General features: G+C 30.1%; 6 protein-coding genes across 6 annotated transcripts; 3 read left to right on the top strand and 3 right to left on the bottom strand.

Annotated features, from left to right (window-relative positions):
* LOC145752549 (flavin-containing monooxygenase 5-like) lies at positions 1 to 3,817 on the bottom strand. Its single transcript, XM_082568852.1, has 12 exons — positions 3,703 to 3,817; positions 3,405 to 3,579; positions 3,245 to 3,328; positions 2,711 to 2,826; positions 2,483 to 2,625; positions 1,963 to 2,048; positions 1,652 to 1,778; positions 1,280 to 1,468; positions 1,056 to 1,206; positions 779 to 882; positions 501 to 599; positions 1 to 213 (listed from the first exon to the last, which is right to left on the bottom strand). The coding sequence occupies exons 1-12, from the start codon at positions 3,815 to 3,817 to the stop codon at positions 1 to 3; spliced, it is 1,602 nt and encodes a 533-aa protein (XP_082424978.1).
* A 1,693-nt stretch (positions 3,818 to 5,510) lies between these two features.
* On the bottom strand, positions 5,511 to 8,958 carry LOC145752547 (flavin-containing monooxygenase 5-like). Its single transcript, XM_082568849.1, has 12 exons — positions 8,820 to 8,958; positions 8,517 to 8,688; positions 8,215 to 8,298; positions 7,979 to 8,094; positions 7,553 to 7,695; positions 7,258 to 7,343; positions 6,837 to 6,963; positions 6,513 to 6,704; positions 6,273 to 6,423; positions 6,105 to 6,208; positions 5,901 to 5,999; positions 5,511 to 5,726 (listed from the first exon to the last, which is right to left on the bottom strand). The coding sequence occupies exons 1-12, from the start codon at positions 8,935 to 8,937 to the stop codon at positions 5,511 to 5,513; spliced, it is 1,608 nt and encodes a 535-aa protein (XP_082424975.1). The 5' UTR covers positions 8,938 to 8,958.
* An 873-nt stretch (positions 8,959 to 9,831) lies between these two features.
* LOC145752925 (large ribosomal subunit protein mL46-like) lies at positions 9,832 to 12,716 on the top strand. The gene is made up of 5 exons (XM_082569297.1): positions 9,832 to 10,075; positions 10,166 to 10,312; positions 10,648 to 10,765; positions 10,978 to 11,117; positions 11,887 to 12,716. Exons 1-5 carry the CDS (start codon positions 9,887 to 9,889, stop codon positions 12,196 to 12,198), a joined length of 906 nt encoding a protein of 301 aa, XP_082425423.1. The 5' UTR covers positions 9,832 to 9,886; the 3' UTR covers positions 12,199 to 12,716.
* A 499-nt stretch (positions 12,717 to 13,215) lies between these two features.
* On the bottom strand, positions 13,216 to 19,269 carry LOC145751936 (dynein intermediate chain 2, ciliary-like). The gene is made up of 16 exons (XM_082568095.1): positions 19,087 to 19,269; positions 18,920 to 18,982; positions 18,610 to 18,789; positions 18,170 to 18,303; positions 17,888 to 18,053; positions 17,429 to 17,530; positions 17,197 to 17,329; positions 16,574 to 16,733; positions 16,048 to 16,215; positions 15,719 to 15,842; positions 15,524 to 15,613; positions 15,156 to 15,243; positions 14,672 to 14,900; positions 14,357 to 14,459; positions 13,790 to 13,975; positions 13,216 to 13,505 (listed from the first exon to the last, which is right to left on the bottom strand). Exons 1-16 carry the CDS (start codon positions 19,111 to 19,113, stop codon positions 13,398 to 13,400), a joined length of 2,061 nt encoding a protein of 686 aa, XP_082424221.1. The 5' UTR covers positions 19,114 to 19,269; the 3' UTR covers positions 13,216 to 13,397.
* An 871-nt stretch (positions 19,270 to 20,140) lies between these two features.
* Positions 20,141 to 23,906, top strand: LOC145752083 (ubiquitin carboxyl-terminal hydrolase 48-like). Its single transcript, XM_082568289.1, has one exon. The coding sequence runs from the start codon at positions 20,214 to 20,216 to the stop codon at positions 23,613 to 23,615; it is 3,402 nt and encodes a 1,133-aa protein (XP_082424415.1). The 5' UTR covers positions 20,141 to 20,213; the 3' UTR covers positions 23,616 to 23,906.
* Positions 23,907 to 24,095: 189 nt separating this feature from the next.
* On the top strand, positions 24,096 to 24,937 carry LOC145752546 (coiled-coil domain-containing protein 28B-like). The gene is made up of 2 exons (XM_082568848.1): positions 24,096 to 24,242; positions 24,638 to 24,937. Exons 1-2 carry the CDS (start codon positions 24,096 to 24,098, stop codon positions 24,935 to 24,937), a joined length of 447 nt encoding a protein of 148 aa, XP_082424974.1.
* The last annotated feature ends 10 nt before the right edge of the window (positions 24,938 to 24,947 follow it).

The raw sequence follows: 24,947 nt of genomic DNA, 5'->3' as shown, positions 1-24,947 counted from the left end.
TTAAAACAAGTATTTATATAACGCCACTCCAATTGCAACTATGAACAAATAAAACCAAAAACCGAATCCTTTCTTGGGTTCTTCTGGTGTGGCTCGACTCTTGAGCGGGTATAAAACTCTTTCCATTTGGGTAAATATTAGCTTCCTGGCATCTTTACATTTGTGGGGACCAACGAGACGATATTGGTAAGGTGAGCATGGTTCAAAACAGACCTGAACAAAAATTGTTTAGTTAAAACAAAGACAATGTAGATTTTGATAAAACAAAGAAGTATATATATATTTTTATAAAACTAATATTAAAAGGGTCGACTTTACAGCTTAGTCATTGATTAATTTATCTTTAACTTGTTGTATTCTAAGAATATTAAAAAAAAAATATTCTAAGTATATTAAAAAAAACTGTAATTTTAAGAACTATTTTTTGTTCTCTACATTCGTTTTATAGTAATTAGATTTTTAACATTTAAAACCCAACAAAATATAGTTTTAAATAAAACCTGGTAAGCGAGTTTAGGATCAGTCAACCAAAGTTTTAAGATGCTTGGTTTGGCTCCAAATTCCCGCGCAATTTCGTCCATAAATGCAACGAAAGGAATCTGTAATATAAACAAATTTGACACTAAAAAACAGGTCAAAAAATAACTACGATCTTGCATAGGCTTAAAATCGCCTCGGAGTGTGTTATTTTATATACATGCAATCGTATTTATGATTTTAAATTTAAGAACAGTAGTTTTAAATATGTAATGATAGGTGTTTCTTGGCACACATGTACCTCTAAGGTATGTCGTGGTGAGTGGTAAAACTTTTTAGCCATTGCTTCTCTCTTGGAATCGACATCTTTCTTCATTTGTTTAACATTTGGTAGCTTGTTAATACCTTGAAAAATATTTGTGTTTTTTTTTGTGTTTTTTAAACGAATTGTGTTTTTTAAATGTGTAGCCTATAACTTTGAGTTAAAGTTGAGGAATGCTGTTTTTTGAAACCTTTAAGTTAAAAAAGAAAAGAAAAAGTTAAACAATTTGTTTAAATCAAATATTTATTCAAGAAACCTTTGATCACTCTTGCTGCCCATCGACTCTGTATCTCTGAAGTTGGATTTACCGCCCCAAGTGGTTGTAAATGCCCGATAATGGCCAAGGTATTTTGCTTTAAAGTAAGGGGCCACATATATTTGTACAAATCACATTCCATTCCATCAACCTTGAATGCATATAACGTTAAAGTTTTTACTTTTCATAAGCTAAAAGTTGCATTGGCTTAGTAAAAGTCTTACCTTTAACACCGAGTCCTCTATAAATGGGAACTTGATGATGTAGCCAGTTGCAAAAATTACAGTATCAATCTTTTCTTTGGTTCCATCAATGAAATGAGCGCTGTCAGAGTCGAACCTCTTTACATTTGCTTTTATTTTGACACTGCCGTTTAAGATGCGGTTCGGAAGGTCGTCGTTGAACATAGCATGCTAAAAACAAAGGTTATCTGTTAGTTTTAAATCCAGACTATAACTCGACTAAAAAAATGTAAAACCTTCCAAAACACTATCGAAATTTGCCTTGCAAGGCAGTAGATAGTCTTAGTATATGCAAACTACTTGTATTAAAATGCCTAGAACACGGGTATTAGTTAAAGCTTTAATTTTTTTAACCTGTTGAAAGATTCTATGTTTTGGTTTAAGTCCGTAGTTGGCATGATTAAATCTCTCGTTCACTTTTGCTTCCATGACGTCATTAACAAATGAGAATGGGAGAATGTTCATCATAAAACTGTTAAACCTAAATAAAGAGCTGGCTTATAAATTTTTTAGCAGGCTTTAGGCTAGTTCGTTTAATAAAAATATTAATAAAGGAGACTTAAGCTAATTTGCAAGAGAAATTTAGGCTGCTAATTAATACAGAAGACTATTACCAACAAACGTATTGAGTTTTATATTTTGGAAGTTTGCTAAATTCTACAAACCTAGTCAGGTTATACACATCCAAGGGCATTCCATTTGTTGAAACTCTGTTCATGACCCAGTTTCCGCTACGGGTACTTAAGTATACCTAATAAGAATAAGATAAGTTATTTAAAAACAAGAATTTAGGTTGAAGGTCTTGCCACATAGACTGGATTTTTCATTTTTTTTTAATATTTTAAAAGCTTAAATATTCATGTTAGCTGGTTGCCTAAAGATTTTCAGCATTTTTTAGAAATGTTATCTGCTTGTGGTTAGCTTGATTGTTATCTTTAAAATCTCAAGGGCAGGCCAATATCGTGAAATTAATCTCTAATGCCGGGCTTGCATGTTTGTTTATTTATTGATAAATATCACGCCTAAATCTAAGCCAAAGTTCAGGTTTATTAAGGGCATTGTGGTGTTTTTGATACAACTATACTTGCACACGATTTAAATCCTTACAAATACATTGACATTATTGGTTTTTATATCTTGCAAATATCTATAAATTTTAACATAATACATAGACATGGTCGTTACCTGTTTTGCGTGCCAGCTTAACTCTACAGCAATATCTCCACCTGAATTTCCAATTCCAATAACCAGAACATTCTTTCCTTCATAACCTTGGTGATGCTTGTAGGAATGGCTGTGTGAAACTGTGCCTTTGAATTGATTGACACCTAAATACGAAACAAAGCATGGTTGCTATGTTTAAATTTTTTAAGAAGTTTAAAAGTTTTCTAAAAAATTCTTCTGCAAATTTACCTGGAAAAGAATCAAGCGGATAATGCGGAATTTCATGATGTCCGATGCAAACTAAAACACCGCCAAATAGTTCCGATTTCTCCTCGTCGCTTTTCATACATTTTGTAGTTACAATCCTAGAATTAAAATGGTTAAATTTAATGTTTGCTTAATAAAATTAAGGCTATTTTAAATGTCGGAGGCACATTACTAAAAAAGCTTTGGTCTCTTTTTTGCAACTTTAAAATTTTTGGCAGATTAACAAAGTCCAGCAAAAAGACAAGCCAATACTTTAGTTCTTTTGTATTGGTATCTTTACACAATCTGCAACACTTAAATGCCCCTGGGGATATTGCAAATGTGTTGGCCAACAAATTTTGCTCTAGTTAATGATAAGTTAAAAAACTTTAAAATATTTAGCTTGTAAATAATTTCTAAGAAATTCATCTCCAATTATTTGATCGGCTTAAGTTACTGTTTATCTCGCTTCGAATATTAAAGTTAATTTGATGTTTATGTTCTTACATAGATTTTTAATGTAACTTATTTTCTTACCAATTTCCAGTTGTGTCAAAATCTTTAGCCAATCTGCAGGATACAACCTCCATGTTAAAACGAATATGTCGCCTCAAGTCAAACCTAAACACAAAAAAATCGTTTTAAACAATCTGTTTAATAAAATTTGTTTGTTTTACTTTGGCAAAATTTTACTTACGCATCAGCATACATGTTGAAATACTGCTGCAGTTTGGTGTTATGCAAATAATTCGGCCAATCTTTTGGCATGGGGTAGTCAGAAAAACACATCATCTCTTTACTGGTGTTGATAAACGTAGATTTATATACAGTTGTTGCATGCTTCAGATTGGTTTTTTCATATCTCCAAAGCCCTAAAAAGAAATCCTTTATAAAAACATTTTATCGCTAAAAAAATAGTTCGATGGTACTCTACATGCAATAGTTTTAAAAAAAGTTAGGAATACTTTTTGCAATTTTTTTAACTTTAAATTTACCTCCGAGGTCGTAAGTTCTCTCAAAGCAAACCGGTTCCATTCCTTCCTCCTTACAACTTTTAATACATGCCAACCCACTTTGCCCCGCACCTATGATTGCAACCCGTTTCATCATTTTAGTTGCAGCCAGTCAAAACTATCTTAAAATGTTATTCTATAAAATACAAAAAAAGCTATGTTTATTGGCAAGATCAATATTCAAGTGCAAAACTTTATTTGTACACAGGTACAGCTAACACACTTTTTAAAAAAAAATATTATAGAAATATGCGATAAATATACTTGATCTAAACATAGATAAAAAAGTACATTTTTGTAATAAATCTGGTAGCAATATCTACGTAAGTTAATTTCTTATTAGGGCCCACCACTAACCCAATTTAACGCTCCTAAAAACAAATTTACAGGTTTTAAAACTAGCACCTAGGTAAAGTTCAACTCAGCAATTTTCTATTGAAAGACTATTTAACTGATGACCAGGTGAAGTTTACTTTAAACTCAAGTAACTACTAAGTCAATAAAACGAAGCTTAAGTCTATTAACCTAGCAAGTTTACTAACGGATGAATAATAAAAACCATAAAAATCTACCACGCATTTTTTAGCCTAAAATTTTCTTTTTTGCCTGATATTTGCACATTTTTGTAAGGTCTTAGTAGCCCTTATTTCCCTTTTTCTCGAAATTTAAATTTAAAAAAGAAAGAATTAAAAAGACTGTTTTAGATAGTTAATCTCAACGAATAAGAATGTAAACATTTTAAATCATACGAGTTTTAATAAATTATGATTAATGAGTATTGCGTTTTTATAACATTTTAAAGATCGCAAATTAATGGTTAAATGTCCTCAAGCGCTATACGATTCGCGCTATACGATTCGCGCTTACTTTTAAAAAGCGTTCAATGTTGTCCATGTAATAAAGGAACACACACATTGAATTATCGAAAAATAAAGAAGATTGAGGTTTCATATACTCACTACACATTTAATATAATTTCATGTTTTACAACATTAAGTAAGTTTTTCGTTATATTTTACGTTAGGTATAAACAAAAACAAACAATGATAGCATGTATATTTCCTTAAATTAAGATGTGTAGCTTAAACTTAAATTTGATTTTAATAATTAAAGATTAAAACGCTCTTAAATGTAAGATTAGTAAATTAAAACCCAATGATTTCATGATTCTGCTTATAAAATAATTTTTTTTATAAATATTAACCGGCACCATGGTGTAGTGGTAAAAACACTTGCTACACCACACATGAGGTCGTGGGTTCAATCCCTACTGATCTCATGCTGCAGCGCCCTTGAGTAAGGCGCTATAAACGGTAAGAATTCCTGCTGAGCCAGCCCTTAATCAGCAGCATAATTACCGGACAATTATAATCTATTATATCCCAAACTGCCACACCAACTCGAGACTGTGTTGAAGTAACTTATGTTTAAATTGGCATTCGACTTCCCACATCGAGGATAAAGATATATAAAAAAAAATAAAAACCCAATGATTTCATGATTCTGCTTATAAAATAATCTTTTTTTTAAACATTACAAACAAACAAAACTTTTTTGCTTCTTACCAATAATGTTATATGAAATAAGGCTACTGATTTAAAATATTGGCATGGTTTTGATTTATGTCAGATGAAAACAAAGAAAAATAAAATTTATATTATTTTAATTAAAATAAACAAAACACACTATTATGTTACAACATGCATATAATAAATTAAAATATGAAACTTTGCAATGTAATTACCAGACTTGATTAAAAAAATAACACGTAAATCTTGTTTATAAGTAAATTAATAAAAATAAAAGTACATTACAACAGCTATAATAACCACAAACACATAAACCAAAAAAATTTTTGGTCGTTCTTTTAAGTGGTCGGGTATTGGTCTTGAGTGCAAAGGAAAAAGCATTCTCTCTTTTTGGCTCATCATCCATTTTCTTGCATTTTGGTTTTTGTTGGGTCCAACTAACCTGTATTGAAAAGGAGTACAACCTTCTTTAAGCATCTAGAATAGAAAAAAAATTAATTTAAATATTTTTTTGTATATATGATTTTTGTTTGGTCAATGTAAATAAATACATTAAAAAGTCTTCGCAAAACAATTGCTGCATTATTAGACACAAACAAAAAATAAAAGGCAATTGAATGGCAATAATTATGATTTTTATGTTTTTATTACCTTTGCACCTAGTTTATAATCAGTTAGAAATATTTTAAACAAATTTGGTTTGGCTCCAATATTGGAAGCAATGTCATCCATAAAATCAATGTAATCAACCTGTAAAATCAAATATGTTTAGGATTAAAACTTGATATAATATTTGATAAATATATTGTAATCTATAATGTAAGATCAAAATTAATGTACAAGAAGTTAAAGTACCTCAATAGTATGTCTGGGTGATGCATAATATCTTTCCTGCATCCCTTTGCGTGTTTTGTTTACATCTTCCAGCATATCGGTATTTGTTGGAAGTTTATTTAAACCTAAAAGTGAAAAGTTTTAATTATTGTGTGAGGTTTGAATAGCGAAGGAAATTTTAATTTTCACCTTTGAAAACTCTTACTGCCCATCTAGCTTGAATTTCTGAGATTGGGTTGACTGCTCCCAGTGGTTGAATGTGACCAATCACAGCCAAGGTGTTCTTCGCTATGGTAACAGGCCACTGATATTTGTACAAGTCACTGTCAGTTCCATTTAACTAAACAGAATAAATTTAGTGGATATGTTATAACTTATAAACAGGAAACATTTTTGTTTTAATCAAACCTTCAACAATTTTAATCAAACCTTCAACACAGTTTTTTCATCAAGAAACGGAAATCTTAAGGTATAACCAGTCGCAAAAACGATGGTGTCAACATTTTCTAAAGTGTCATCAATAAATTCAACTTTGTCCAAAGAAAATTCTTTTACATCTGCTTTGATTTTAATACTTCCATTCAGAATACGATTTGGTAAATCATCATTAACCATAGGATGCTACAAGGAAAATAAAAACAACTTTTAGCATAAAACACAATGTTGTTATTAATATAGTTTTTTCTGATCATAATAGTATGCTTGTGCACTAACACTACATTTATAATGTTTTGGAAATATAAATTTAGAAACCTGTTGAAATATTCTATGTTCAGGTTTAAGTCCATAATGTGCATGATCAAATCTCTGGTTCGCAATACTTTCTGCGCCAGCATTTAACCAACTGAATGGAATGCTTTTGGCTATAAAATTCCACAACCTAGATTTGGGTTAAAGTGTAAAAACTTGATCATAATTTGATCTTTATTTTAGGTTTTCGGAATAAGTGCTTAATTTATAGATTGACACACTGTAAAAATTTCGTCAACTTTTAAGCTAATATTTACGCACCAAACAAGCAATAAGTTCTTAATAGTTAATCATTTATTTAACTATGTTGTTTGCTAAAAATAATGTATAAACCACACTAAAACGTGATACCATAAAAAAAAACAATATTTCTAAGAATTTTGATTAAATGTTACAAAAAAATTATGAAATTAATGCTAAAAACCTTGAAGAAGTTAAAAAATCTAAGGGAAATCCTTTGGTTGACACTCTATGTAAAACCCAATTTCCTCTTCTTGTGCTTAAGTAAACCTAAACATACCAGAAGATTAAGTTTCATGATATTTTGTATTAATTTACACTAAGTTTAATGCTCAGGTACTTACTTAGTTACACAAGAAATAATAGGACCAATAAATCATATATATATAACTTACGTGTTTAATGCTATCCTTATAATAATACAATGAATATTTTAAATATATTACAACTATAACATAACACACAGAGATTGTGGTTACCTGTTTGGCATGCCAACTTAATTCTACAGCAATATCTCCTCCTGAATTTCCAATTCCAATAACCAGAACATTCTTTCCTTCATATCCTTGGTGAGTTCTGTATGAATGACTATGTGTCTTAGATCCTTGAAACTTAGTAATTCCTGTGTACACCAAAAGGGCAAGTTCTATTTTAGTAGTTGATAGCCTGACCTCGAAATTTAAATTGTTATATGGTCGCAACTATGAAATTACATTTGATTTACTCGCGCATCACGAACAGTTTTATTTATTCTTCAGGGCTATAAATTGATATATATTGTTTTCTAAGTTCCATTATATATAGATATACACAAAAATATAACTGAACAATCTAAATAATTTACACTGTAAAGATTTTTAATGCTTCTATATTAAGTGATATTTATGAAAGTTATTTTATTTAACCTGAGAATGAATCAAGTGGATAATAAGGCACTGCATGATGCCCAACACAAACCACAACTCCTGCAAATATTTCAGTTTTTTCAACTCCACTTTTCGAACATTTTGTTGTAATTTTCCTGGAAATAACGCAATATAGGTTATGTTTTCATGTAACCCATTAACGTATATTAAAATTTAAAAAGAAAGTAAAATTATCAAGAATTAAAAATATTCATAAAATCAGTAAATTTCTTTACCAGTTTCCAGTTAGGTTGAAGTCATCATCAGGTTTGCAAGATAAAACTTCTGTGTTAAACTGAATATGTTTTAATAAATCAAACCTAAATCAATACACAAATAAAGTTAATTGAATGGTAAATCGTTTTTGGTGAAAAAAAAAATTGTGAAAGTGTTTTGTTTATATAAATATATTACATTTACAAATACAAAACAATAAAATTAGAAAATACATTCAAAAAAATATTTAAAAGTGGAAAATATTATTAGTTCATAGAAATTTTTTGATGATGTTTAAAATATGGACACAATTTTTTTCTACCTTTCTGCATACATTCTGAAGTATTCTTGTACTTTAGTGTTGTGCAAATAATTCGGCCATTCTTTAGGTATGGGAAAGTCAGAAAAACACATCATTTCTTTACTTGTGTTAATGTGGGTTGATTTATAAACTGTTGCCCCAGATTTTTCATTTTCCTCATATCTCCATAAACCTTATTAAATTACATAAAAATAAATTTTAATGTAAATTTTTAATATTTTATATCACAAACAACTATACCATATTTGATTGCATTATATATCTAATTTTGTAGGTAATAAAAAATATTTTGTTTTTGTATACCTCCAATATCATGACTTTTCTCAAAGCAAACTGGTTCTAGATCCACTTCCAAGCAACTTTTAATAGAAGTTAAACCACTTGCACCTGCCCCAATTACTGCAATACGTTTACTTCCCATTTTGTTATATCAGTATATTAATTCATGAAAAGTAGGCCTATCAGTCTATGTAATTGTCTAAAAATAAATCTAAAACAAAATTCAACCTGTTAAATATGCTATGTAAAAAAGTAAGTAGATTTAGGTTATATTTTACACTTTTATTGGAAAGTATTATACAGTGGATTCAAAGTGCTGCTTATTTATTTTTATTTCGAAACATTATGTAAAAATTGAATTAACTTAAAACAATTTTGTTTGTTTACTTTTTTCCTTTTTCTTATTTTTTTATCGGGTAGTTCCCCACTGCGAGAAAGTGACGTCATAGCCCTAAGAAAAAATGCCATTCAAATTCTAGTTTGACATACTTTTATTTATTATATACATATGACTTACATTAGATAAATTTGTTTTTTCCTAAACAAACCTAAATTTTAGGCATATCTTGCTAATAAAGGGTAAAGTTTCAGTTGAAAACGGTCCATTTTAAATATGCAGATCTTTTACTTAATATTGCAAGACTAAAATTAGTTTTGACATTTTATAACTAAATTAAAATACCAGGTAATTTTGGATAATAAGTATACTATTTTGCGTTTAAAATCGGGATTTAAAAATTAATTTTGTTATTTGTTTTGGGGATAAAGTACAAAGTTGTTCTTGCGTAGCGGATTCCATCTTTCTTCTGATTTGTGTTTTTCTTAAAAAGCATGGTTAACGTAACCGCTGTGCAATGTTTGTAGGTTACTAACAATGTTAAAACAATGTTACTTGCATGATAGGAAACATAGTATTTCGTAGGTTATAGTAATTTTTAAATATCAGATTAGTTTATCGATCTGTTTGATGCCTTATGATAGTTGTATAAAAGTTATAACGTTACGTAACTTTCAGACTTTATTTTCTGCAGAAAAAAAAAAATAATTTGTAATATGTGTGGTTAATTGTTAAAACTAAGACTCTGTATACGATGAATGCTGTACGTTTTGTTGGTCGTACTTTCTACAAAGCTCACCAAGTATGTGTTAGGCCAATTTCAAACAACATTTACGATAACTATAAATTCTTATCAACCCAAGTTTATGCGCAAGATAAAATAAAAAAGTTGACAATTGATGCAAGTCCTTCAGCTTGGAAAATATGTGCTTCTACTTGTTTGGTAAGTTAAAATCCATTTTTAATTTCATAGTATATCTAAAATGCATTTTATTAGCATAAACCTAACATTTAAAAAAAACTTTTCGTTTAGATCCGACTTCCAATCCAGGAAGACGAGCTCACAGAGATGGAGAGGAAATATGAGGAGATGACAAATGATTTAGAGTTTGAGAAAAGTTGTTTAAGTGATTGGGAGATGGAAAAAATAAGACAAGCTAAACTCATTGCAAGTGTTGAGGTAGGGTGAAAGCTTGCATTTTAATTTAAAATAAATAAAAGAAGTAGCATTTCCATATACTTTTTTACATTTATAAATTGGCTTTTGAATATTTTATTGTTTTTGTATTTAATTTATTTTAAAATTGGTTTTATTTTTTTCTTCAATTTGTTTTTAAAGATTTTGTTGAATTATTTAAAAAAATGAAATTGTATATAGTTGCTTGAATCATGTTACTTTCACTGTTTAAAAAAACATTTCTGTATAAGATATATAGGCCTACATAAAATGTGATTCAATTGCCTATACTTATAATTTCAATAATTATTATGCAATGTTTTACATATATACCTTAGTCAGGGGCAAAAAACCCAGAAGATATTGATTTCACGGAAAGTAATAAAGATATTGAAGATCAAAATAATCAAAATTTAAAAGAATTTGAAGCTAATAATGAGACAACAGAATCTTTATGTAAGTCTTGGTTTATATTTTTACCTGTGAACTTATGTTGTATTCAATTAGGTTATGTTGTATTTAAATAAAAGTAATGTTGTATTTAAATAAAAGTAATATTAAATAAATTGATATTGTTTGTATATTGACATTATATTATATATACTGTGAAAACTTATTATAAACAAACAAAAATTAATTATATATATATAATTAAATTAAATTTGCAGCTGATGAAGACAAAGATGTAACAAATATTAACAGAAGGCCGCAAGAAACTTTAGTTTTGGCGACCAAACAAGTTTTGGGAAAAGATAATGTTTGGATGTTACCGCATACACATTTGGACGATGAGGAAACCTTAAGACAGGTATTTATGTATATAATGGAGCTAAGGGAATTATATTTATATGTATGTCCAATTTATAGGCCTACAAAATAAAAAAACGCCATTTGTCTTGCATAAGTTGAGAGTTGCGATCATATTACATTAACTAAAATGTCGATCTTAGCAAGTTTAATTTATTGTTTATTGATTTTAAATTTGAAGTTAAGTTGTTTAAAAAATGTCAATTGAACTTTAAAATGAAATAACTAGGTCTGAACTAAGCATACAAAATACATTATTAACCTTTTAATACAAATATAATACAACTATTAAGGGATAGGAAATCGTTTGTACTTGATTAACCTTCAATACAATATTACATAAATATCTTTAAACTAAACAATGCACATAGTTATATAAGATAATATGTATTTTTAGTTGTGTTGATAATATAGCAGTGTGGTAATATATTTTTCAACACTATGACAGTCAACTTTTGTCACTTACTCATAGCTATTCAGTTAATGTGTCAGAAATATAACAATAAGCTTGCTAAAGTTACAATTATGATATGAATAATAAACAACAATTTTCACACTTTTGGTCGATAGTTCACCCTTTGGTTGGGACTTAAATTGTTGTAATATGGTCACGACTCTCAACTAATATTTAGCCGCTATAATTTGCGCACCACCAACAGCAGTTTTTTATATTTTGAAGGCATATAAATTGGATTTATATGGTAATAGTAAATATTACTACATAATCTTTCTTAATTTAAGCTTAAATTTACCTTTTTATGTATTTTCAGGCTGCAGAAAGAGCTTTAATAACTCATACCGGACAGGGAATTCAAGCTATATTTATTTCTAACGGACCCTCAGGATTTTACAAATACAAATTTCCCAAAGAAGCTCGATCGGATGCCGCAGTTGGAGCAAAACAATTTATTTACGTTGCATATTTACCCCGCAATTCTGACACAGATTCTTATTTGGATTTCAACTTTAAACCAAATGATCCAGAGAATAAAATTTTAGGACATGCATGGTTAGCTAAGGATGAAATGAGGGAATATATGAAACCTAAATATACAAACGCAGTGCAGAAAATTATTCTTTAAAATTAGTGTTTTATTTGTTTAAAGTTTTTTTGGTGCAAAAATACTAAAAAAAATTTATATTGGTAATAAATATCACTTCAAATATAAGATATATAAATACTTATCTAAAATTAAAAAAAAAGTTTGCTTAAAAAGTCTTCATTCAATTTCTATAAAATTCTCTTGCAAAAGATATTGCAAAGTTTTCAAACTTATATCCACGTATTTGTCCCCGTTTGTTTTTTATTTATAACCATGTGATTTTAGTATGTTTTGTACTGTTTACTTTTCTTAAATATAACTTTACCAATAATATTCTGTCTTGCAAAAACGTGCGATTTTTGAAATCACTTTAAAAAAAAAATTGTTAAAATTATTGAACTTCTATTTTGTGGAGAGCAAAAAATTTAAGCAATGTATAAAAATGCAACTTGTAATATGCTTTGGTTATTTTCATTGTAATATTATTATTCGTTTTTCTTTCTTGTTCAACTTTGTTTCGTTTAAGTTAATGCACTGTGTGCTGTGTGTGTAAATACACGACATTTATTTCAAGTTTTGTTTTTTTTAGTTTGGTAAGTTAAAACTTATTCTACCTACAGTTCAATGGAACATAAGTCAAACAAGTATTTTTTTTGTATAGCCTATATCTTTATCCACGATGTGGGAAAGTCGAAAACATACGAGTAACATTAGTTACTCCGACCCAGTCTCAAGTTACCTGTGGCAGTTTGGGATATTATAGAATATAATTGCCCAGTAATTATGCTTTGCCCCAGTATCAAGTGCTGGCTCAGCAAAAGTTCATACCATTTATAGCGCCTTACTAGAGGGTACTACAGCGTTAGATCAGTGAAGGTTGAATCCACGACCTCATGTGTGGTGTAGCAAATGTTCTTACCACTACTCCACGCTGCCGGTTAAATTTATTTTAGCTCCTTTACTTTAGCTTTCAATTTGGTAACCAAGTTAGTGTAACTCACCTTTCATTATCTTTTATTTTTGCTAAGTTTTTAGCTGACTTAAACAACTTAGGCATTTAAATTTTTATTGATTTTATGCGATAAAATCCTTGAAACAAGCGTTAAATAAAAACAAATGTGGTATAAAACTAAATATATTCATTTAAAACATTCAGAGGTGAAACAACAACAAAAATACAAACTAAAGTGGTCTTAAAATTCTGTATTTAACAATCTGCATATAAAATGCTTTGAAATTTATTTACTGTCCTTGTTGTCAGGCTCCCGTACCAAACCAAGTATTTTATCAAGTTTTGCAATCTCAATTTCATGGTCAATTGGAGTCGATTCTTCACCCTTCTTTTTCTGTAGAAGTTATTAGTTTATTTTATTGTTTTCTAGCATAATATTAGTATGTATCAGTGAAAATATAATGTCCTAAATATAACACATCTACTTTAAAATAGACAAGGAATAGTGCTTTTATTTCCTAAAAAAACAAAACTTCATTTTTTAATTTACACAGAAAACACAAGTTAAACAGTCAGTTATACACAGCCTTTAAATAACTTAATATAAAGCAATTATTTTAACTATCTAACTCCTTTTTTAAGTACATGAGTAAAGCATTAGGTTTAATGTTTTTTTACCTTTGGAACCTTTCTGAGGTTGGGTGAAAGCTTCAGACTTGTAGCATAACCCCTCTCGTCACCCACGATAACGATCATGTGAATGGGGTTAAACTCAACGTGGGTTAACTTTGTCTTTTTCTTCTGAACAACCGATTGCTCACATAATGCCTCATACTTGTTCACATTTAAGTCAAATACATGGATCTAAAGTGAAAAGAACTTTTATAGGGTCTCAGTTACATTATTTTTTCCTTAAATTTTAAATTTTTTAAAATCATGTTACTATATTCGCTAGAAATTTTCTATATTTAATAAAGCTTAGTGGACAATATATATTTGTATGTTCAATTCATAGGCCTGCAAAATAAAAAGAGCTGCTGTTTGTGGCACAAGTATATAATCAAATACAAATATTAGTTGCAACTGTATTTCAACAATAAAATCCTGTCTGTAGTGAGGGTTATCGACTAGTAGTTGCTTATTAGATTTGTTACCAAATAACTGGCAAAAATCCTGTTATAAGGGGTTGAATAAAAGTAAAACGGATGGTAAATTATAAAAATTTAAGGTCCTATTAACTTTTACCTTTCCGTCAGCTGTAACTGCAGCAAACACAGTGGATGAATAAGGAGCCCAAGCCACATCCCCAACTGCACTGTTCAAATCAAAAGTGAACATTGCTTGATTTCTATAAAAAGGAGTTCATTGTCAACAATTAAACGACCAATATTGATATTTTATTGTGAAATTGTTATGTTTTTTACATAATATTAAAAAGAACAACACTAAACCATAAATATTGTAGTAATGTAAAGGGTTAAATGGCAAACTTATTTAATACATTGATTTAAATGTAGAATGGCCCTTTAAAATATATCCAACACCTTAATCTTGTAATACCTGTAATTATGATCCCATATTTTTACAGTCCAATCAGCAGAACAAGAAATAAAAATATCAGGATGGAATGGGTTCCATCTAACAGCGTCAACTGCCATGTGATGAGCATCAATCGTGTCGAGAAATTGACTCGAATAAGCCTTCGAACATTTGTGTATTTTCCCCTCCTCTGTTCCAACTAAGAAGAGGTAGTCGATCTTTTTGTGGAAGTCAAATGAAGTACCACAACCTGAGAAAAAATGTTTATTTAAATGCTTGGAAAGATTAATGGAATTTTAATCAATTACAAATGCACACTCTTTATATATTGGAACTTAGGGCTGAAATTTATATATATGGTATGTCCAAAATTTATATAAATGGTATGTCCAATTTACAGACCTTTAAAATAGATAAGTTGAGGTGCCTGGTTAAATTTACACCAGCAAATATTAGTTGGGGGTTAACTAGTATTATTAAATAAAATATAAAACTGTATAAAAACCTAATAGTTGAAGCTGGGTGCCATCAGGTCCTTCAGCTGGCACATCTTCAACTGTTAACTTGATTACATCAGCGTAAATCAGTTCATCCTGAAGGAATATCAATAGTACTTTAATTAACAAATATTTGTTTAATTACTTATATCAAACATAGGCAAGAAGTACATATATATATATAATGAGGCTTAGGCAGCTATGTCCAATTTACAAACCTACAAAATATTAAAACCCAATTTTTGGTGCTCGGGTAAATTACCATGGACAAATATTTGTTGATATTTGCAATCATATTACGAAAATTAAAATTCCAATATTAAGCAGGGTATTGGCTTATTTATTTCAATAAAAAGTAAAATATATAATAACCTACCTTAACAAGGGTCCATGAAACTACCCTTCCATCAGAAGACACAGAAAAGAAATTAAGATTGTTGTCGAGATCATCTTTCTGCCATTTCACCTAAAACACCAAAGTTAAAACAAATTATAAGCATAATACAGGTTTAACACATAAGCAAAAAGGATCACAAAATAGCATCTATAAACATTAAACATACAGCCTTACCTGCCAAACTGGATCAGTATGCTTTCCACTTTTAGCTGTGCTCTTGTATATTGGACCGGGTTTCTTGTTTTTGATGTTGTAAACTCCTACACTGCCATCATAGAAACCAACACAAACCAAATACCTAAAAACATCAGAATGAATGTCTATTAGTGATATATTTTTGTTATAAAACTCCAATCTCCAGTACAACATAGCAGCAGTGGGGATTGAACTTAGAACCTTAGGTCATAGTATAAATCTTGCATAGAAAAAGTGTAAATTAAATTTAGACCTTTATTTAAAACAATGACTAAAATATAGGTATAAAAAAAGTACAACTATCTTACTGATAGATTGGATGAATATCAATGCACATAACTCCACTCTCAGTTGAATAAACAAATTCCGGATGAGAGGGATTCTTAAGACTGTAGAACAACAACATTCCTCTTCCTTGTTTAGTGAAGTCATAAGACCCATGTCCAACAACAAACAAATCATAATACTTGGGGTTCCTGGAAAAATAAGTGCAGTGTGTACTTAGTTTACTTTTTAAAGCATTATTAAATTATTTGTGACTAGATGAACCCGCCCCTAGTTGGTATTTTAATTTAAAATCGGCAGCATGGTGTAGTGATAAGAACAATTACCACACCACACGAGGTCGTGGGTTCAATCCCCACTGCTCTCATGCTGTAGCGCCCTTGAGTACGGCCCTATAAAAGAATTCCTGCTGAGCCAGCACTTACATACATTTATATACAGTCCAATTAGTTTTATTATGTAAAGTTGTTATGAATATTTTAGTTTTTTCATGAAATTTTACTTAGATCAAGTTTTTAATTCTTTTAATAAATGTAACCCACAACCCACCAACAAAGTGAAGTAACTGCCAATCTTTTAGCTTTATCGTAACAAAACTTCCACAGTGGCAACAATGTTCCTTCCTGGTCTCTAAACTCATCCGATGCATCCTCGAAATAACTGAAGTCCTGGGCAATGTCGTCAAATGTGTTTTGGTTTACCATTCTCTCTGGAAAAAGGAATTAATATCGGGATTATTATTTTTTTTTTCTGTATATATCTTTATCCTCGATGTGGGAAAGTCAAATACGCGACTTGAACATAGAGTAACATCAGTTACTCCTACCCAGTCCCAAGTTGCCTGTGACAGTTTGGGATATTATAGATTATAATTGCACGATAATTACGCTGCTGAGCAAGAGGTTATACCGTTTATAGTGCCTTACTCAAGGGCGCTACAGCATGAGATCAGTGGGGAGTGAATCCACGACCTCATGTGTGGTGTAGCAAGTGTTCTTACCACTACACCACGCTGCCAGTATTATGATTTCTGTAAATGTAAAATATGGCTTTTAAAAATTATTATTACGTTCTGTAACAGAAATACATTTCAATTGAAATTGGTTTTATAATTTCATAAATTTTTAAGTCTTCCTTTCTTTGGAATAAACTAATATTTATTTCATATTTACCAACAATCTTTGCAGCTTTAGAAACCCTGGAAATATCATCAGAAACCGTTTCCAAGGCAACCAACTTCTTCTTTGTTTTGTCATCATCCTTTTTATAGGCTGGAACTTGCTTGGCTTTGTCCTTTAATTTCTCCTAAGAAAGGTTAAATAGTTTGCAATTTTAGTAGTGATCTTTTTAAATGGGCCTTTGATCTTTTTTTAAAGGCAAATATATATGTGTAGAAATTTAAACCTGTTTCTGTAAGTCTTCATAATAAGCATCATATATCTCCCACTGATTTGCAGTTGAAGAGAAATTAGATCTTGGTGGGGGTTCAGTTGCTGTTCCACGTTCCTAAAATAATAAGTTGTTTAGTTTATGACATTTAAAATAAACGGCAGCATGGCATAATGGTCAAAACACTTGGCTTTACAACATAGAGCATTGATTAGATTACCACTCCTTTTATCCTACTAATAATGGTACAAACTCTTGCTGAGCCAAAAAGCAGATGACATGTTATTTATCTGGCAATTATAATCTATATTATTCCACACTGGAAAAGTTAATTTAAGACTTAAGTCGAGGCAACAAATGTTATGATATGATTGAGTCATTAAATCATCCTTTTGTATCCAAAATAATTAAACACAAAACAAAAAAGTTCAATTCTTTAAAATAAAACTTTTATTTTCAAACTTAGTAACTTACCCTGTATGGATTGTTGAAAGTTTGTGATGCTCTCTCACTGAAGTTAAACTGATTCCTCAATGACTCCTTCTTTGGAGGAGGAGCACTCTCTTCTTTCTCTTCCTTATCTCCTTCTTCTCCCTCTCCTTTCTCCTCCTCTTCTCCCACCTCACTAAGAGCAACTTCACTGAAGTAGAAAAAAAGATTTATTAAAATAAAATTTAAAACATTTTTGTTTAAAAACAAGAATTTTTTGTTGGCCAAAGTTTTATACACAATTTTTATTAATTTATATTTTTAAACCTTTTTGTTTCCCCAGCTCCAGCCTTAGCTCTTTGCCTTCGGGCCTCATCACTATCCTTATGCAACATGTTACCATCAAGGGCAAAGTGGATTGCTATTTGTTCAACACTGGAGGTTTGTTTGTAAGTTCTTTCCTGTAAAAAAAAATATAGAAATAAACAGAAAAGTTTAACTTTAGTTATTTTATCAAGTATAGGCGTCTTATAACACAGAATCCAAAAATTATATAGAAAAATCTCACATTAGTTTTACATTCTATTTGTCAAACCCAAAAAAATTAGACTTATATAAAACAGAATATTTAATCTAAAGAATAAACTATAAAAAAACTCTTGAATTAGATTTACATTTTTATTGTTAATTTTTAAAGAATAAGCCTTTAATAAAACAAAATAGGTGATATAAAAAGGCCTATAGAAAAACCTAAAAACTTAACTTACTTTAAAATTGAACCTGACGATATTCTGAGGTGCATGTGGATTATTAGCTGTTAAAATTCTGGTGATTTCTTCTTTTAATTCAGTCTCAGAAAGGTCAAGTTGATCGTCGGGTTTCACTAAAGTTCGACCATGAACATATTCATCGCCAAGGTCGCCTAACTCAGTCATATCATCATCTTCCTACAAAAGTAAGATTAGAAGTTATATTATAAGAAATTTTTAGTTTTTAGAGGCAACTCTTTCAAACATAATTTTTTGATGAATAAAAAAAAAATTTAATTAAAAAATATTAATTTAAATTATTTTATACCCTCATTTTGCGAGCCCCTTTCATTATTTTGCTGGTTTTTGTACCAACTGTTGAGCCAGGCCCCTGCAAATATAAATTAAATTATTAAAATAAGTTAATATAGACAACAAAAATATTGGTATTTTTTAACTAAAACAACAACTAAAACATTGTTTTTAAAAACGTACCTTTACGGACTTTGCTTTTGGAGGCATTTTTGGTCTTTAGTTTAAACTTATTACAAAAGTTATGGATTCTATTTAAAAGTTTGCAAGTTCTGTTGAAAATCGAAAAAATTAACGACTTTTCGTTTTTGTATAACTTGAAAAATTCGAATATACACTATCTGCAAACATATAAACAATAGAAAAGGCGATAAAGCATATGCTTAGATATAAACAAACCACACAGTTTATAATTCGATAAGGAATTAAAAATTAAATTCTAACAATTTCTGTGACATTTTGTCTCTATGACAACCGTTACTATCTTTATGGTAACCTGGTATTTGTTTTAGGTTTTTTTGAAAATTTTTGAATACAATTATTTTGATCAAAAAATTGTATTAATTGCTTATATAACATTTTTTTTAGTATATTTTGTCGACAACAAATAGCTTAAAAATGTTTAAATTATTTTTTTTTTAAATGTCCAAACGCCAGGCAATCTGCTTTATGTTACCGTGTGCAGTGCCAATTAATGCAAGTTACAGATCCTATGTGGCAGGCAAAAACTATTTGTGAATTATATAAAAGTTTTATTTAACTAATACATTACTACTTAATTTGGTTTTTACCTAAGATAGTTTGTCCTGGTCCGGAAAAAGAACCCTAATTTATATTTACATCTACATTGACGTATGACGTCACTTGTCAAAAAACACGAAACTGCAAAAATAAATTAAACGTTGGTTATACTTAGATTTAATCAATAAAATTAATAAAATCAGGTACTTAAAGCAATAATGAGACATTATTATTATATACGAGAGAACCTTAGCAGCTTAATGTTAGTTTTAAGGCTGGTAAGACTTCATTTTTTGGCCAAAACAGCAAAAACAAAAAATCTACTAAATAAATATATAAATCAGACGCGATTTTTTTTTTGGTTTATTTTGCATATTTTTTATTTTAAATTGATCAAGTGTTTATTATAATTTGCTTGATAAATTGTCAAAATAAAGCAAATGTAATACTTTTGTTAAAGAATTACTGTTCTTTATATTTTTAGTGTCATGTAAACTTCAGAATTGATAAACAATATTAAGGTTAATTTCTTAAACTAAAATGCTGTGATTGTTTATTTTTTACCAAAAATGGGTAAAAAGACCTCACTTGGAAAATCAATTGAGTCTCAAGTCTGGCAATGGACTGAAGAAACTGATTCAAAAAATATCAACGAGAATCATGTCAAGACTGCATACAGACTAAAACTACCGCAGTGCAAAAACTGTCGCAAAAACTGCGCTGGAAATCCAAGATGTCTTAAAGGACTCGGTGAAGCTGCCTGGATCAATTTTAATGCTTGTTCATTATCAGCTGAACAGCAAGAGCAAAAAATCTTTAAGGAAATTGCATCAGAAATGAAAAAATCTGGCGATTTAGTTGGTTTAAAAAACTTGGGTGCTACATGTTATGTAAATACATATCTACAACTTTGGTTTCATAATATTGCATTTCGAAATGCTTTGTATAACTTACAAGTGCCTGAAAATACCGGAGATTATCCACATACTCTATCGGGGCAGTTGCAATTAATGTTTGGACTTTTACAGGACAGTGTTTGTAAATCTGTTGACCCAACATCGTTTATAAATTGTCTCGGTCTTGCAACTGATCTTCAGCAAGATGCACAAGAATTTTCAAAGTTATTAATGGGTGTTTTGGAGACTAATCCTACTCTTAATAAAGTGATACAGGATCAATTTTGTGGTGAATACGCTTATGTGACAAAATGCACTACATGTAACACTACTACTGAAACTTCAGCTAAGTTCTATGAACTTGATTTAAATATCCAAGGCCACAAGGAATTAAAAAGTTGTGTTGAAGAGTTTTTAAAAGAGGAAAAATTAAACGGTGACAATCAATATCATTGTACAGTGTGCATGTGTAAACGCGACGCTGTTAGAAAAATTGTATTAAAATCTTTGCCACAAACATTGAGCTTACAACTACTTCGATTTGTTTACAATAGATCAGCTCAACAGAAACAAAAAATTTCCACCAATTTAAGTTTTCCAGATCATATTGATTTTACACCACTGTTAGATCCAAGTACAACTAATAATAAAAACTTTGAATATAAACTGTCTGCTGTGTTATTACATCGTGGGTATAGCGCTTGTTCTGGTCACTTTGTAGCTCATATATTAAACTCTGTTAACGGTGATTGGTATAAATTTAATGATGAAGTTGTTGTTAAAATGAACAGTGGAAAGAAATTAGATTTGGATAACCACAAAGGGGAAGATAACATTTGGGATGATATTGTTGCCGCAGAAAAACCACCAAGTAAAAAACAAAAACTCTCCAAAGGAATATATTCCTCTAAAGATGTTTACATGTTAGTCTATACAAGGGTGTCTTCTATAACTAGTGTTACTTCAGCTTTAATTCCTGAGAATATTAAAAGGTTGGTGGATATACACAATCAAGAATTTCAACTGAAAATAAAAGAAAAACAGGAAAATGCTCAGCACCAGAAAAAGACAACGCTTGAAAATAATCAAAGTATGAATTTATTCATCCAAGATCTACAGAGGAATAGTAACGATCACATTTGGTTGCCTACAGCTGCCTTGAAAAACTTTCTCCATCCGAATAAAATTTGTGAATCACTTGATAAGAAACTTGAAAACTTTTTCTGTCCTCACAACAAAATAAGTTTAGACAAAGTTACAAGTATGAAATATGTTCCTAAATCAGCGGGAGATTTGGTCATTGAACGATACAAGTTGTTGCAATGTTATTCAGATGCAAAAATATGTTTTGAATGTGTCGAACAAAGGTGTTTGCTCCTACAGCATAAAAAGAAATTAAATGAGGACAGTACAGAAGTAATGGAACTGATGAAATTGTTTGAAACAAGTAACAAAGAGGAAGGGGAAAATAACAATGAAGGTTATTATGTTGGTCGCCAGTCAATGAGAAAATGGAAACGAAAAGCTCTGAAGGAGATATTGGATAAATATCAAACTAAGACTAATAATTCAACTGAGGAAATTACAACCAATGGTGATAACCCACAAGCAGATGATAATTCTAAAACTGATATTGATGAATTTGTTTTTAATTCTGACTTATTATGTGAGCATCAAAACCTGACCACTCATAACAATGTATTCCAAGTTGTACCTGAAGAAGTGTGGGAAATATTGAAATCTTATTTTCCTAAATGTAAAACATATCCCGTTGAGAGCTCGGGAATGTGCCACCTTTGCATGAGCGCAGTTGTTGAAGAATTAAAAGACACTGCTGCCAAGAAAGCTCTCGCACTTGAGCAGAAAACAAAATTATTACAACTCTACCACAACAGGAATCGAACCACCTACCATCGGCTTCAAGATTCAATACAGAATAGTGAATTAACACAAGAATATTATTTAGTGAATGTTGATTTTGTGGAGGATTGGAAAGAGTTTGTAAGAAATCCTGTTAAAAATGAACCTGTCATCGAAATTATAAATGAGATGTTTTTATGCAAACATAACATGCTTAAATACAACCCTGTTGAGCTACTAAAACCTGATAGCAACCTAGATGATGATACTCCACAATGTGTGTTGCTTACTAAGGAAGAATGGAGTTATATTACTAGTTCTTGTTTTTATGTGGATTACAGCATTTCTGTGATAAAAACCACAACGTTTCCTTGTTCTGTTGTGGTGAAAAAAATTGAAAATTCTATTCATCTTGAAAAACAAGAAAATAAATCACTGCTTGAGACTGGAAAAACAATTGAAACTGTTTCAGATTTTAAAATTGAATCTCCTTTTAATAACCAGCATACTACAACTGAAAATATCAATAATGTCACACTTTCAGAGCAAAATAACTTAACTGTTCCTGAGATTGCCAATACAGAAAAAGTTAACGACAAACAACCTTCTGTGCTAATTAAATCGAACCAAAATATTTCACTCACAAAATCACCTTTACATGAAAAGCGAAAATGTGACATTTCTTTTACTTTTAATCCTAAACTTTGTTTTGAATGTATGGAAGCAATGAGATTAGAGCGTTACAAACGTTTATGTAGCTACGAAAATGCCGATATTTTTGTTATAAAGTCCTCCAAGACAATGAAGGAAATCCAAAAAGGGGGGCTGGAAAATGGTTTCATTTTTAGTGGTTCAAGCAATGATGTTGAAGAAAATGGGGGATCAAAACGAAGATCGCGTTCCAGAAGATGTGTTAGGGGTGAGAAAAAATTATCCGGTATTTCATCAAAACTTACTCTGAAAGAATTAAAAATCAAGATCATGCTACATTTTGCGGTCCCTCCTTTTGATCAAAACCTCTGGTTGGATGGGAAATCTTTAACTGATGATGATGCACTGATAGGGAGCTTAAATATTGTTCCTGGATGCACAATTTTAATGGCGGAGGACTCTCCAAACATGGAAGATCCATCGCTTTTACTTGATTCAAGGAAAACAGCAGAGCCAGAGGAGGGATTTAAAGGCACGGGATTGCTTGGAAATTATGTCACGTAGTAAAAAAAAAGGATTTTGTTAATTTTTAAAAAGAATATTTTCTTTGTTACACATGCAGTGATTTTATTTCATTTTTTTGAATAAATATTAAAGTTTTTTATTCATTTTATTATAATGTGTTAACAATCATAAAACGGTAACAGCATTAGTTAACCAAAAATATTTAATGTATTTAGATATTAAATAATTTGATTTATACTTTTATGGTTTAACTTTTTAGATTAAACAAAAAAAAAATGTTTTGACTTAAGGTGCATTATATTCTGTAGAAGTACTAAACATTTAAATACCACTGTATTGTATTTATTGTTAGGTAAAATTATTCAAATAATGCTATTTTTCATGTTGCAAAAGTTCAGTTTAAATTTTGAGTTGTATTGTGTTAAAGTTAATTAAATTTCTATAAAAAAAGTTTTTTTTCATTGAAGTAATAACGTTATTTTTCTACTGCAGAGTTTTAGGAATTAGTTAAATTTAAAAATGGCTTCAAATATGAATCAAATTCCATCAAAGCCGAGTGAAATTAGTTTTAACAAAATAGTTGAAGAGAGCAAGCCATCCCCATCTTCAAATTGTTCTTTCTTGGTGGAACTTGCCGATATTCAATCTATGAAACAAGATTTATTGGTGAGTTAATATTTAAAGTTTTAATAGTATTACTCTTATGATATTTAGTCAAAATATACTCATTTATAATAAAGCTTATTGGACATTGTATTTATGTATGCCTAATTAATAAGCCTACAAAATAAATATAACTGCTGGTTGTGGTGTGTTGGTAAATTATCCGGCAAATATTGCTTAAAAGTTGCGACCCTGTTACAACAATTAAAATGCCAACCAGAAGAAAGATCATCATCTAGTTTATATAATATTAAGCGTTGCTGTTTAAAACACTTGTAGTTTTCTACATTGCCCTCACAGCTATCTGTGCTGTTTGTTTTTATTAAAATTGAGTAAATTATCAAAATATTTTTTTTGTTTGTCACGATTTTTTATAAAATTGTATTTAACTTTTTTAGGGATTATTGAACTCATTTCGAGCTGGCAAACTCAGGGCATTTGGTGGTGAAGAAGCAATCCAACAAATGGAAGACATACGAAACTTGCAGGGAAAACTGGCTCGCCAACATTTTGGTCTCGACAGTCAAGTTAGTTACGAGGGTTTAGAAGACTCTACAGAAGGGCTGGAGTTACAGCAGAAAAATATGTCAACTTTGCTTGAAAATTTGGAACACCTAGGTGGCGCTATTAAGTCGTTAAGTACACCTAGTAACGCTACTGGTTCTTTAACTAAAGCAAAAACACATAAAGACATTTAATCAAAAAATT

The sequence above is a fragment of the Corella eumyota genome, chromosome 5, assembly GCF_963082875.1.
Source record: "Corella eumyota chromosome 5, kaCorEumy4.1, whole genome shotgun sequence".
NCBI lineage: Eukaryota > Metazoa > Chordata > Ascidiacea > Phlebobranchia > Corellidae > Corella > Corella eumyota.
Note: the sequence above shows the minus strand (reverse complement) of the source record. Positions and strands in the feature narration are given on the sequence as shown.

Excerpts from the sequence above, each read along its gene's own strand:
- LOC145752549 (XM_082568852.1), bottom strand. The coding sequence starts at position 3,817 with ATGATGAAACGGGTTGCAATCATAGGTGCGGGGCAAAGTGGGTTGGCA. Across the intron at positions 1,779-1,962 it reads GATGTGTATAACCTGACTAG|GTTTAACAGTTTTATGATGA; the intron begins GTTTGTAGAATT and ends CTCTTTATTTAG. Across the intron at positions 883-1,055 it reads GGCAGCAAGAGTGATCAAAG|GTATTAACAAGCTACCAAAT; the intron begins GTTTCTTGAATA and ends ATATTTTTCAAG.
- LOC145751936 (XM_082568095.1), bottom strand. The coding sequence starts at position 19,113 with ATGCCTCCAAAAGCAAAGTCCGTAAAG. Across the intron at positions 18,983-19,086 it reads CAAAAGCAAAGTCCGTAAAG|GGGCCTGGCTCAACAGTTGG; the intron begins GTACGTTTTTAA and ends TTATATTTGCAG. Across the intron at positions 16,734-17,196 it reads TAAAGCTGCAAAGATTGTTG|AGAGAATGGTAAACCAAAAC; the intron begins GTAAATATGAAA and ends TCCTTTTTCCAG.
- LOC145752546 (XM_082568848.1), top strand. The coding sequence starts at position 24,096 with ATGGCTTCAAATATGAATCAAATTCCATCAAAGCCGAGTGAAATTAGT. Across the intron at positions 24,243-24,637 it reads CTATGAAACAAGATTTATTG|GGATTATTGAACTCATTTCG; the intron begins GTGAGTTAATAT and ends TAACTTTTTTAG.
- LOC145752547 (XM_082568849.1), bottom strand. The coding sequence starts at position 8,937 with ATGGGAAGTAAACGTATTGCAGTAATTGGGGCAGGTGCAAGTGGTTTA. Across the intron at positions 6,000-6,104 it reads CACCCAGACATACTATTGAG|GTTGATTACATTGATTTTAT; the intron begins GTACTTTAACTT and ends TTGATTTTACAG. Across the intron at positions 5,727-5,900 it reads ATTATAAACTAGGTGCAAAG|ATGCTTAAAGAAGGTTGTAC; the intron begins GTAATAAAAACA and ends TTTCTATTCTAG.
- LOC145752925 (XM_082569297.1), top strand. The coding sequence starts at position 9,887 with ATGAATGCTGTACGTTTTGTTGGTCGTACTTTCTACAAAGCTCACCAA. Across the intron at positions 10,076-10,165 it reads TATGTGCTTCTACTTGTTTG|ATCCGACTTCCAATCCAGGA; the intron begins GTAAGTTAAAAT and ends CTTTTCGTTTAG. Across the intron at positions 11,118-11,886 it reads ATGAGGAAACCTTAAGACAG|GCTGCAGAAAGAGCTTTAAT; the intron begins GTATTTATGTAT and ends ATGTATTTTCAG.
- LOC145752083 (XM_082568289.1), top strand. The coding sequence starts at position 20,214 with ATGGGTAAAAAGACCTCACTTGGAAAATCAATTGAGTCTCAAGTCTGG.